Source organism: Oryx dammah, unplaced genomic scaffold, assembly GCF_014754425.2.
Source record: "Oryx dammah isolate SB20612 unplaced genomic scaffold, SCBI_Odam_1.1 HiC_scaffold_6, whole genome shotgun sequence".
In the NCBI taxonomy this organism is placed as follows: domain Eukaryota; kingdom Metazoa; phylum Chordata; class Mammalia; order Artiodactyla; family Bovidae; genus Oryx; species Oryx dammah.
Genome location: NW_024070190.1, coordinates 10813357 through 10825699, shown reverse-complemented (window position 1 = coordinate 10825699; position 12343 = coordinate 10813357). Strand labels below are relative to the sequence as shown.

The window sequence follows — 12343 nt, the reverse complement described above, 5'->3', positions numbered from 1 at the left end:
GGCTTGCTGCAGTCTATGGGGTTGCAGAGTCAAACATGACTGAGCAACTCAACTGAACTGAACTGAGAAAATTGTGGTGAGAGGACATGCTAGCTGGGGTGCAGAGGAGGGAAGTAAGTGGGAGGACTCTGAGTGCTGGGTCCCACCTGAGGTTGTGGAGCTGGAGGAAAAGGAGACAAAGGACCTGCCTCACATGGGCGGTGTGGCTGGATAAGACATGCCCATTAGTGGCTGTGCTTCCAGCCAAGATGGACATTCAGACATAACGCAGGGCAGCAACTCAGGGTCCTACAGGGATAGTTGGATGAAGGGGGTAAAGTGAGGTGGGCACTGGCTGCAAATTTTTCTTTGACCTTCTTTCCTGTGGTTCTTTTGCATCAACTCATGTGGTTGTGGTGATGCTATAACTTCACATGGCAGTTGAGCTGGGCATTCAGCCTGTCTTCCATCCTGACTATTTAAGACTAAGTAAGTTAGTAAGTGAAGTCACTCAGTTGTGTCCAACTCTTTGTGACCCCGTGGACTATAGCCTACCAGGATTCTCTGTCCAAAGGATTTTCCAGGCAAGAGTACTGGAGTGGGTTGCCATTTCCTTCTTCAGGGGGTCTTCCTAACCCAGGGATCGAACCTGGGTCTCCCACATTGTAGGCAGACACTACACCGTCTGAGCCACAAGGAAAGCCCATTGAAGATTAAGTTCCTGGTGAAATATGCACTTGTCATGTGGACCAGCTCAAGGATAAATGTGGTTGATCATTCATTCATTCTGTCATTAACTTGGAAATCACGCGCCTACTGCTAAGCGTACACCTCATGGCTGGCTTGGGGGCTGGGTGGGTTGCAGTAGGTTAGTAACAGACAGTGTTATAGGAGAGGCTTCACATAACACAGCTGTGTTTCTAGCCTACGAATCATGTTCCACAGGGGTGGCTGGGGGCCCTGCTCCACCCCTGAGTGCAGGGCCTGGTGTGGGGTGGGGTGGTGTGGTGACCACTCAGGTCACAGTCCCTGAGACGAGGAGGAGAAGGCTGAGGGATCCACAAAAGCAACTCAGAGCACAAGCCACCTCTGTCTCCTCCACGCACACCCCGTGAAGCGGAACACGGACAGGAGGGCCGTGTAATGCCTCCATGAGCCCAGAGCAGCGAAGAGCCAAATCAGGGTGAGCGCTGTCGTTTTCTACATGGATACAAAGAGGCCCTTACACTCTAGATGCTCTAGGTTGGATGGAGTGCTCAGACACCACACCACACCACAGCACACCACACCACACCATACCATACCACACGACACACCACACCACTCACACCACACTGCACCACTCACAGCACACCACACCACTCACAGCACACCACAGCACACCACAGCACACCACAGCACACCTTACCGCATGACACCACCCACACCACCCACACCACACCACATGAGACAACAGTAGCTGTTGCCTGGTATGATAGGTACTAAGAAAAGTTGCAGCTCCATCCTCCTGTGGCTCACACCAAAAACTTGGCATCCTCTTGGCTTTGTCCTCCCAACACGGGATCTGTTGGTGAAATCTGGTGGGTCTGTCTTCCACCAACTGTCTTCTGAGTATGTCCACAATCACATCACTTCTCCCCATCTTCACTGCTCCTGCTAGAATCCAGGCTACCACCGTCTCCTTCCTGGGTTATTTCCATGCCCTCCTCCCTGGCCGCCTGGCTTCTGCCCTTACCCACAGCTGTCAGGAGGAAACGTCAGACATATATTGAATCATGAATTCTGTTATTCAGCGTCCCCCAGTAGATTCCCAAGCCCTCCAGAGTGAAATCAGAACTTATTTTGACCACACCCAAGCAGCATGTGGGATCTTAGTTATCTGACCAGGAATCGAACCTGTGCCCTTGACAGTGGAAGGCTAAGTCTTAACCACTGGACTGCCAGAGAAGTCCTGGAAATCAGAACTCTTAAATGTCTTCATCCCATGTTCCTCATGACCTTTCTGACCTCCTGTGCTACAGTTTCCCCCTTTAACCAAGACTCTTTAGGCATGGCTGGCTCCTGTTAACTCTGTGGTGCCTGGGGAGTTGTTGCCTGCAGCTTCTGTGGCAGTTCTGCTTTCTGCTGGAACACGTGTCTCCCAGAGAGCCTCAGGGTCAGGATTCTCCAGGCAAGAGTACTGGAGTGGGTTGCCATTTCCTTCTCTGGGGGATTTTCCTGACCCAGGGATCAAACCCATGTCTCCTGCATTGGCAGGCGGGTTCTTTACCACTGAGCCACCAGGGAAGCCCTACCACTCATATATCTTTGCTCAAATATCATCTTCTCAATGAGATATTACTTAAAATTGCCACCCAACTATCTACCAGCCTTCCTGGCCCCCCTTACATGGTTCTGCTTTTTTCCTCTGTCCTAGCACTAATCCTTTTCTAAGGCCTTGTAAAACTTACTTATTATGTTTATTTTTTGTCTTCTTACACAAAATTGATAAGGCTAGAGGGCTAAGAATTTTGTGCTGTATCTGTAACCCCTCAAACAGTGCCTGACACTTAAGAGTGAATATTTGCAAAATGGTTCAGATCATGAGCACAGGTGAGGTTGTCAATAGAGAAGCAGGACATCTAACGTGGACTGGAGGGGGTGACGCCTGAAAGAGGTGTGGAAGGAGAGGTAGGTATAAACTGGCAAAGGACGGCAAGAAGCTGGTTTCCAGGGAGCAAGATTAAATCCATTTATCGATGGACCAAGAATGTCCCTTCAGAAAATCCCAGAGCTTCCTGTTGAGAAGAGAAATAATGAGAAATGAATGTGCTGGTAATTCTCAGACAAGTGATGGGATCACTGAGTCTCATTCTCATGCTCAGTTGCTCACTCTGACTCTTTGTGACCCCATGGACTGTAGCCCTCCAGTCTCCTCTGTCCATGAAATTCTCCAAGCGTGAATACTGGGGTGGATTGCCATTTCCTTCTCCAGGGGATCTTCTGGATCCAGGGCTCGAACCCACATCTCCTGCAGCTCCCGCATGGCAAGCAGATTCTTCACTGCTGCGCCACTGGGCAAGACCAGCCTTAAGTCTACATTTGGGTTAAGTAAGACGGTGCCCATTTCTATAATGGAAAGATCCTTAGGACTTCTTTGATGAAGTCTTTCATTCTCACCCAGCCCTCAGGACAGCCTGCTGAGTTGAAGTTCATTGTTTTCTTTTCCTGGTTTCTCCTCTAATGTTGGTGTGTTTATTTTCATAAATTTAATATGATGCTTTTGAACAGAAAACATTTGGTCAGGTCAGGAAATTTGTATTCCTTTTTATTATGCATTTTTCACACAGATCAGGGTACAGTGTGATGTTTTTGTTTAAAAATGACATTCCAACTCTTTTTTTGGTTTTATGCTCAAATTACGCTTTTTCTTCATGTAACTATTTTTTGGAGAAATGAATGCATATGGCATTGGAAAAATGTACATTTGTGGTTCTTTTTTTAAAGGAGAATAGCGTGGTTCAGCTTCAAAATAGTTTCTAAGTGTTCTTAACTGTAACAGAATTAGTTTGTGTGAACAAGATTGTAATTCAGTTTTCATTTTTTCCCCTTTCAAACCAACATAGGTAAAATCCTTAAGATTAAAGCTTCAGAAACTTCAAGATAAAGCGATTGAAGAAGATGATTATGATAAGGGTGAGTTTTGCCTTATTTATTGATTCTTTCTTCTCTTCCCATAATGTGCAATTTCACTTTCCCTCCTTATTCACCTGTATCCTCCACACTGCAAATGAATTGTGTAATCTGTTCCCTGATCACCTGCACTCAGTAACAGTTGACTATTTTACAGCACCGTTGTTTTCTGAATTTCAAAGCAGTTTGGGAGGAACAATCCTTTGGGTCATAAGTATAACCTTATTGATTTTCTAGAAGCACTCTGAGTACTTGCACAATAAGAGTTATATTAAGTCATCATCTACCTGTCTAAGGTGTGATGTTGTTGTTGTTGTTTAGTTGCTAAGTTGTGTCTGACTCTTTGCAATCCCATGGACTGTAGCCAACCAGGCTCTTCTGTCCATGGGGTTCTCCAGGCAAGAATACTGGAGTGGGTTGCCATGCCCTCCTGCAGGGGAGCTTCCTGACCCAGGGACTGAACCCCCTTCTTCTGCATTGGCCAGTGGATTCTTTATCACTGAGCCACTCAGGGAAGCTCCAATTTGTGATGTAGCTATACTTTATTCATTCATTAAAAAACATTGGTGAACACCTACTATGTGGCCAGCACTGTGGCAGGAATAGGGGAGTAAGAGAATACAGTTTCTGGCCTTGGGATGCCTGTGAGTATGAGCCCTTGTGGAGCTTTCTGACTTCACATGCTTGGGGACCAGGTGTAGGAGTTGGGATGAGCTTAAGAGATGATGCCAGTCTCTCTGAGTGGGCTCGGATGTATTGAATTCCCATGTAGATGGCTTGAAATAGTCAAGCTGGAAAGAAGTCATGACATGAAGACAGAAGAGTTGGTCAGAAGCAAAAAAAACCCAAACCAGAGTGAGGCACCCAAATAGGAGTCAGGCCAAAGTGGACGAGAGTATCATGGCTGCCAAGTGGACACTGGGTTGACTATGTCAAAGAAAGGTTGCAGGTCTGGTTGGATTGGGAAGGATCTTAAGGACCTGGGTACCAATTGCAAGATCTCACAGTCATTTATGCTGGGTCTGGGGGATAAGAGGGGGCCTTAGAGGACTTCTTGTTCCACCAGGCACTGATGAACTTGAGGACTGTGCTGGTGATAACCAAGCTTGGCACAGCGAGGACTGGCCTGGAGATAATTTAGATTTAAGGTTCCCCTAGAAGCTGGTTAGCCTTGAGGCTTGGCCTTCAACCTCATGGGGCCATATTCTGGTTTCCCAGAGAGTACATCACCGACCATTAGGAACTTGGGTGCTACAGGAATGGGGCAAGTGACTCCCAAAAGGAGGGTGCAAATCCTATTGTAGGAAACACACGGAGCAGAGCTGATGCTGTCTGGGGTCCTTGTTCACCACTGGCTTTGGGAGGAAGGAGAGGAATTTGGGGATGGAGCTCTTTAAACTCTGCCACTCCGCTTTGACAGGACATTTTGATTTCAGAATGATGCCTGGCGGAGGATGATGTGGGTGAAAGAGGAGCAGATGAGCTATTCCCAGACCCAGGGGTCCCTGGGGACTTTTGTCAGTGGGAGACACCTAGGTTTTGACACTCCCACTCTGGCACAGGTTTTATTTTCTCTTCCAAGGGCTGTGCCTTGGTTCCTTTGACGGCACAGCTCTCTCTGTAACACGCAAAGCTTCAGACACAGGTGAAAAACCACACCCTCTTTTTCTGATCAAGAAAACCCTCACCTTTTCTGGATGCGGTGCTCCCAATGGGCTTCATTAAATGAAGGCCTCACTTCTTTAGTCCTTTCTCCAAATGTCTCTGAAACACCTCAGGGGAGAAGTTGAATAGGACACACCTCACAGGGAGGCTGAAAGAAGAAAGGTGACTTTATTCAGTGTTTCTGCCTGTTTATTTTCCTTGTTTGTATGTCGCTGTCCCCCGAAGGAGATGTTTGGGGGTGGGCCAGCATTCTGTGTTTCCTCAAGCCTTCCAGGCGATTAAGGTACGTGCTGATGCCCAGGAAAACATGGTGTAGGACTTTCTTCCTTGGAACATCAGACCTGTGGTATAGCGGCAGCTGAGTCTAGCCAGTGAGGCTCAGTCCATGGGCCCTGTCCCTTCTGGTGAAGATGACTGGGCCTGGAGGGGTGAGTAGGATACACTGGAAGGGCAAAGAGCTGGAAGAGCCACCATTGCTTATGAGACACCATCCCAGTGTCTGATTGCCTTGAAAGGAGATTTGAAACCAGCTCTGTTATCTAAGGGCTTCCTTTGTCGCTCAGTGGTAGAGAATCTGCCTAGAATGCAGGAGATGGGGGTTCGATCCCTGGGTCAGGAATATACCCTGGAGGAGGGTATGGCAACCCACTCTGGTATTCTTGCCTGGAGCATCCCATGGACAGAGGACATTGGCAGGCTGCAGTCCATGGGGTTGCGAAGAGTTGGACGTGCCTGAAGCCACTTAGCTTATGTGTGCTTGTTATGTGTGTGGCTGTGAAGTACATTCAGTCATGTCTGACTCTTTGTGACCCTGTGGACAGTAACCCACCAGGCCCCTCTGTCTATGGAATTCTCCAGGCAAGAATACTGACTTGGGTTGCCATTTTCTTCTCCAGAGGATCTTCCCAACCCAGGGATTGAACCTGGGTCTTCCTCATTGTAGGCAGATCCTTTAACAACTGAGGCACCAGGGAAGACCATGTGTGTGTGTGTGTATGTGTGTGTGTGTGTGTGTGTGTGTGTGTGTGCTAAGTAGCTTCAGTTGTGTCTGACTCTTTGTCATCTTTGTCACCCTATGGGCTGCAGCCTGCCAGGCTCCTCTGTCCATGGGATTCTCCAGGCAAGAATACTGGAGTGGGTTGTCATGCCCTCCTCCAGGGGGTCGTCCTGACCCAGGGATCGAGCCCGTTTCTCCTGGTCTTTTGCATTGACAGGTGGGCTCTTCCCTGGTGGCTCAGCTGGTAAAGAATTGCCCCTGGAGAAGGGAAAGGCTACCCACTCCAGTATTCTGGCCTGGAGAATTCCATGGACTGTATAGTGCCTGGAGTCGCAGAGTTGGACACGACTGAGGGACTTTTACTTTCACTTTTCTTTACCACTAGCGCCACCTGAGAAGCCCTTAGATAGCACGTAGCATCTGAAATGGACCTCTGCAGGGCCCAGAGCATGGACTGGCACATAGCAGGTGATGAATAAGTTGTCATAAACTACTTGCTGTTCAGAAAACTAAGATCATGGCATCTGGTCCCATCACTTCATGGGAAATAGATGGGGAAACAGTGGAAACAGTGTCAGACTTTATTTTCTTGGGCTCCAAAATCACTGCAGATGGTGACTGCAGCCATGAAATTAAAAGACACTTGCTCCTTGGAAGAAAAGTGATGACCAACCTAGACAACATATTAAAAAGCAGAGACGTTACTTTGCCAACAAAGGTCCATCTAGTCAAAGCTATGGTTTTTCCAGTTGTCATGTATGGATGTGAGAGTTGGACTGTAAAGAAAGCTGAGCGCCAAAGAATTGATGCTTTTGAATTGTGGTTTTGGAGAAGACTCTTGAGAGTCCCTTGGACTGCAAGGAGATCCAACCAATCTAACCTAAAGGAAATCAGTCCTGAATATTCATTGGAAGGACTGATGCTGAAGCTGAAATTCCAACACTTTGGCCACCTGATGTGAAGAACTGACTCATTTGAAAAGACCCTGATGCTGGGAAAAATTGAAGGCAGGAGGAGAAGGGGACAATAGAGGATGAGATGGTTGGGTGACGTCACTGACTCAATGGGCATGAGTTTGAGTAAACTCTGGGAGTTGGTGATGGACAGGGAGGCCTGGTGGGCTGCAGTCCGTGCGGTCACAAAGAGTCAGACATTACTGAGTGACTGAACTGAACTGAATTGAACTGAACTGAAACTAATTGCCGAGTAATTAGGGAGGTTGAGGTGGAGAGTTTGTGGTCATGAAATCTGTTGATGTAAGAGCTGAATAAAGCTTCCTTTCTCATCTATGATAGTTTATCCAGAGTTACTAATAAACATTTTCAGGGTTGCTGAGATGTCCTTGCCACTCAGTATTTAGTCTTTGTGTGGACTCTCTCCTTGTTCTGAGAGGAGCTGCTCTGTGGCTGTGCGCTGTCTCTAGGGAGTGGGTTTGCTAATGTCCACAAGGTTTGCCAGGAGCATGTAGAGGGTGATCTTATCCCCCTTTGTTTTGTTTTATGTTTTTGCTTTTCTCTCTTTCTTTCTAGTTTCACTTGTAATAACAACTTTGTGTTCCAGGGAAATGAGCCATGAGCATAGAATGGAAAGCTCCATGTTTTGTTATCTCATTAACGTGCTGACAGATTTACCTGTGGATGCCCAGTGGGGAACCTTCTCAGATCTCTAATGACATCTCTCCCTCGCTAGGGAAGGAAGGTTGCTATATTCTCATATTCTTGCGGAAAGCTGGCAGGACTGAGGTGAAACAGATGTTGCTGTTTGGTATTTTCTTGGGGTCTCTCTCCTAGAGCCTCCACGTGCTCCTTGGCTTCCTCACTTGACCGCTTGTCCCATGTCAGCTGAGGCCTGGGCGTCCCACGGGGGAGAGCCTGCCATCCAGGGACTGGGGGTGAGAGGCCCGGGTCTGCGATGTACTGGGAGGGAGGAAAGGAGAGTGTGGACTGCGGTGTTTGATATGGTTACTGTCCTAGTGGTTGCCGTGTGGATTTGTGGCCTCTAACATCCCCTGGCCATGCGTGTCCACTGGTGCCCACATCACACATGCACAAGGAGGCCGTGAGGTGGTGACTTCAGCTCTTCGGTGGCCCGCATTGCTGTGCCGTGGAGCAATCTGGCTTTCCTGCTTGCCTAGACTTTCTTTCTTGCAGTGGAGAGTGGCCAGCACTGAATTCCTTTCTCTCTCCTTGTGTTTCAACCAGTAGTCACTGTGACAAAATTCTAGCACAATAAAATGTGAGGCATTCAGAGAAAGATGATCCAAGCAGAGGGCAAACATGAAACCATGAAAATGGCCAGCTCTTGTCTAAACTGCTGTCATCTTCTTCTTCTTTTTTTTTTTTTTGGTCATCTTCTTTTTTCCTGAACTCTTTCCTTAGCAAGCTTCCTCCATCCACAGTGGCTCCTTGGTGACAGTGTGCAAATCATCCAAGCTGACACCCATTTCTTTCCCAGGGGCCCACTCTAAACATCCACCCATGGCTTCTGGAATCTAGTGCATTCTTGTCTTGGGACTACAAATGTGACTGAGCATGGTGAAAACTCACGGGTTCCTTTTCACTGTATTTCATTTGAGTCTAGAAAGCAAAAAACAAGACTGAGTAGAATCTGGTCATTTTTATATCCACAGGACAGCAGAGTCAACGGGAGGTGGACCCCATTCTGGCTACCCCAGAACAAAAATGTGATTCTTGGCAGCCTGTGCTGTTTCATGTTCTGCCTTGGAAAGAGCTACACTGAATCCCAGGGCTTCTCAAGAGATGCGAGTTTTCCCTGTGTCAGGAAGATCCCCTGGTGCAGAGCATGGCAGTCCACTCCAGTATTCTTGCCTGGAGAATCCCATGGACAGAGACTGGTGGGCTACAGTCCACAGGGTCACACAGAGTCACATGACTGAAGCAACTTAGCATGCACCTGGAACCCCAGTGTGAATGTGGGTGCAGCTTCTGTCTGCAGCCCCCTGCCCACACCCTTGCCTCCTCTCCCTGCACCCCCATCTGGAAACAGCATCCTTCTGACCCATTATGCAGACGGCTCACCCCCCGTGGCCCTTGAGTGTCTCCCCTGGTCCTGGGATAGTGAGGCTTCCATTAAAAAGCACAAAAACAGAAGCTCAAATCTCAAGTAGGTGTTACTCGACTGACTGCATCCTTGTGTGCTTTGAGCTCAGTTGCTCACTTGTGTCCAACTCTTTGCGACCCCATGCTGGCCAAGCTCCTCTGTCCATGGAACATTTTAGGCAAGAATACTGGAGCAGGATGCCATTTCCTGCTTCAAGGGATCTTCCTGACCAAGGGATTGAACCCACATCTCTTGCGTCTCATGTATTGGCAGGCGGATTCTTTATGGCTGAGCCATCAGGAGATCGCATCCTTTGCACTCATGAAAAATGCCAGTGCACGAACCAGCCAGGTCACCATCAGCTGGGATCTTGGCCAGTTCCCAGGATGCACTGTCACCAACCCCTTTCTTGGGCGAGACCCTGGGTGCTGCTCAGAGAGGACCAGCATGTGCTCCGACCTGGCAGGGTCCAGAGCATCATGCATCCCAATGTGGAAAACAGCTGTGTAGCAGTTGGGGGGACAAAACCCAGCTAGGAAGGTTGTGGATTCTGGCAACTCATTCATGTGACCACTGGGGGAGGAGCAAATGAGGTTTTCCTGCTGGGGATGCATCAGGAAAATGGTCCATGATCTTATCTAAAAGCAGTAGGCTGTTAGGAACTGAGCACTTGCATTGATTCAATGTTAATCTTTAGCATCGTTCTCACAAGAGTGGAAGCTCCTGTGTCTGCCTCCTATTTTAGGTAAAAACTGAAAAATTGGGAGATAAGTGATACATATAGACAAATGCTGCAGATAAAGAATATGTGTAAAATGCCATTTACTTCTCTTGATTACATTGTCTCAGGTTCTTGTCCTGTTTATAGAAGAGTTTCTGATTCTGTGAACTAAGGGCAGAGATCTCAGCTGATGGCGGCTTTCAGCATCACTGTGTTTTGGCAGGTCTGTGTGCTGGCGGCTTTCCGTGTGCCGAGGGCACAGTCAGCTATGTAGCACCTGCTTGGCATTGGAGCTCTGTGCACAGACCTCTGTCTGCATAGGATGCGCATCCTTTTCATTTGTAGCAGACTAAAACATATATTTCAGCATAATGACTTTTCCCCGCCATGTTCCAGCTGGGTGTCTTGGTGTTGAGTGTGGAATATTAACCCCCTGCCCCCACTGTCACTCTGGGGCTAGAAGCTCAGGGGAGTGAATGTCCCTCTTCATGGCCACGTCACGGGTTCCCAGCTGGCTTCTGCTTTGCTTCCCTGATTGTGAGGAAATTGGTCTGCCCTTCAAGGACCACATGAGGTGTGGCCACAGCCATTACTCCTGATGGAAACTGACAGCTCCAAGTTTTTATATGCTTCTGAGTACAAAACACCAAGACAAACAAAAAAAAAATCTTTTCTTCCCCCAGCTCTTCTCCCTGATTAGTTGGAACTTGGTCACACTTTTCTACCAGCTGAACTGCAGCACTTTTTATTTTATATTTTGGGTCAGTAGGTCTTTAAAAAAAAGAATTTATTTATTGTAATTGAAGGATAATTACTTTACAATATTGTGGTAGTTTTTGCCATACATTGACCTGAATCAGCCAGGGTGCACATGTGTCCCCCATCCTGAAGCCCCCTCCCACCTCTCTCCCCACCGCACCCCTCCAGGTTGTCCCAGAGCACTGACTGTGCGTGCCTGGCTTCATCCATCAAGCTTGCACTGGTCATATGTTTTACACGTGATAATATACATGTTTCAATGCTGTTCTCTCGAAACACCCCACCCTTGCCTTCTCCCACATAGTTAGTCCAGAAGTCTGTTCTTTACATCTGTGTCTCTTTTGCTGCCCTGCATGTAGGACCGTCATTGCCATCTTTCTAAATTCTCTATATATGTAATATACAGTATTGGTGTTTCTCTTTCTGACTTATTTCACTCTGTATAATAGGCTCCAGTTTCATCCACCTCTTTAGAACTGACTGAAATGTGTCCCTTTTTATAGCCGAGTAATATTCCTTTGTGTATATGTACCACAGCTTACTTATCCATTAAGCTGCTGTTGGACATCAAGATTGCTTCCATGTCCTGGCTGTTGTAAATAGGGCAGCACTTTTTAAACTGGTATTAGTAGGTGGTTGTGTAGTAACAGTAACAGTGAACATGTCTTGATCTCTTTGTGTATCTGCCTGAGACTCACTCCCCTTGATAGGCCTTCCAGACTATAGAAATGTCAACAACTGTACCTTTTCAAGTGAAATAGAAATTTCATTGGTTTTCAAGGGGCTTTTCCCCTCTGTCTGCAGACTGTGAAGTAGCAAACACACCTAGAAGGGATGTGTGTTTGACCAGGGGCAAAAGCCGGAACAGGACTGAATCTTCCCACTACAATCATTTCAGGTCCAACCTATCTCTGTTTTAAGCACAAATGGATGACGTTCCTTTAATAGGCGGAATGTGCTAATTCCTCAGGCTGCTATAGAAAAGCACTACAAGACTGGGTGGCTTAAACAAGAGCCATTGATTTCTCCGTAGTTCTGGCTGGAAGTCCAAGATCAAGCTGCCAGCAGGGTTGGCTGCTTCTGAGTGCTCCTTGGTGTGTAGACGCTGTCTTCTGCCTGGGTCCTCGTGTCTGTGTCCCAATCTTTCTCTTCTAAGGACGCCGGTCTTGTTGGATTAAGGTGCATTTGAAGGACTTCATTTTATGTAGGAACTCTTTAAAGACTCTGTCTCTAGATATAGCCACATTCTGAAGTCTTGGAGGATAGGATTTGGGGCGCACAATTAAACCCATAATGAGAGGCCTAATGGACTCAGTGCAGAGCTGAGTACTAAACACATCCAGGCATTTGCACAGAAGTGGATACTTGTTTGACCATTCTGTGGTCATATGTAGACATTTGATGGAAAAGTTAAAAAAAAAAAAGGCAAACTTTTGTGACTTTGAGTAAATGGGTTGCCTACTCCTTTCTCTGTCCACAAATGAACCTGG

At 47.3% G+C, this 12343-nt stretch overlaps 1 protein-coding gene across 1 annotated transcript in view; it reads left to right on the top strand.

The window, feature by feature from the left end:
* The window catches only part of DISC1 (DISC1 scaffold protein), a 332069-nt gene that overhangs the window by 6995 nt on the left and 312731 nt on the right, over positions 1–12343 (top strand). Inside the window, exon 2 of the mRNA XM_040242744.1 lies at positions 3585–3654. Within this exon, the coding sequence (XP_040098678.1) occupies positions 3585–3654 (70 nt within the window). The remainder of the gene's footprint in view (positions 1–3584; positions 3655–12343) is intronic.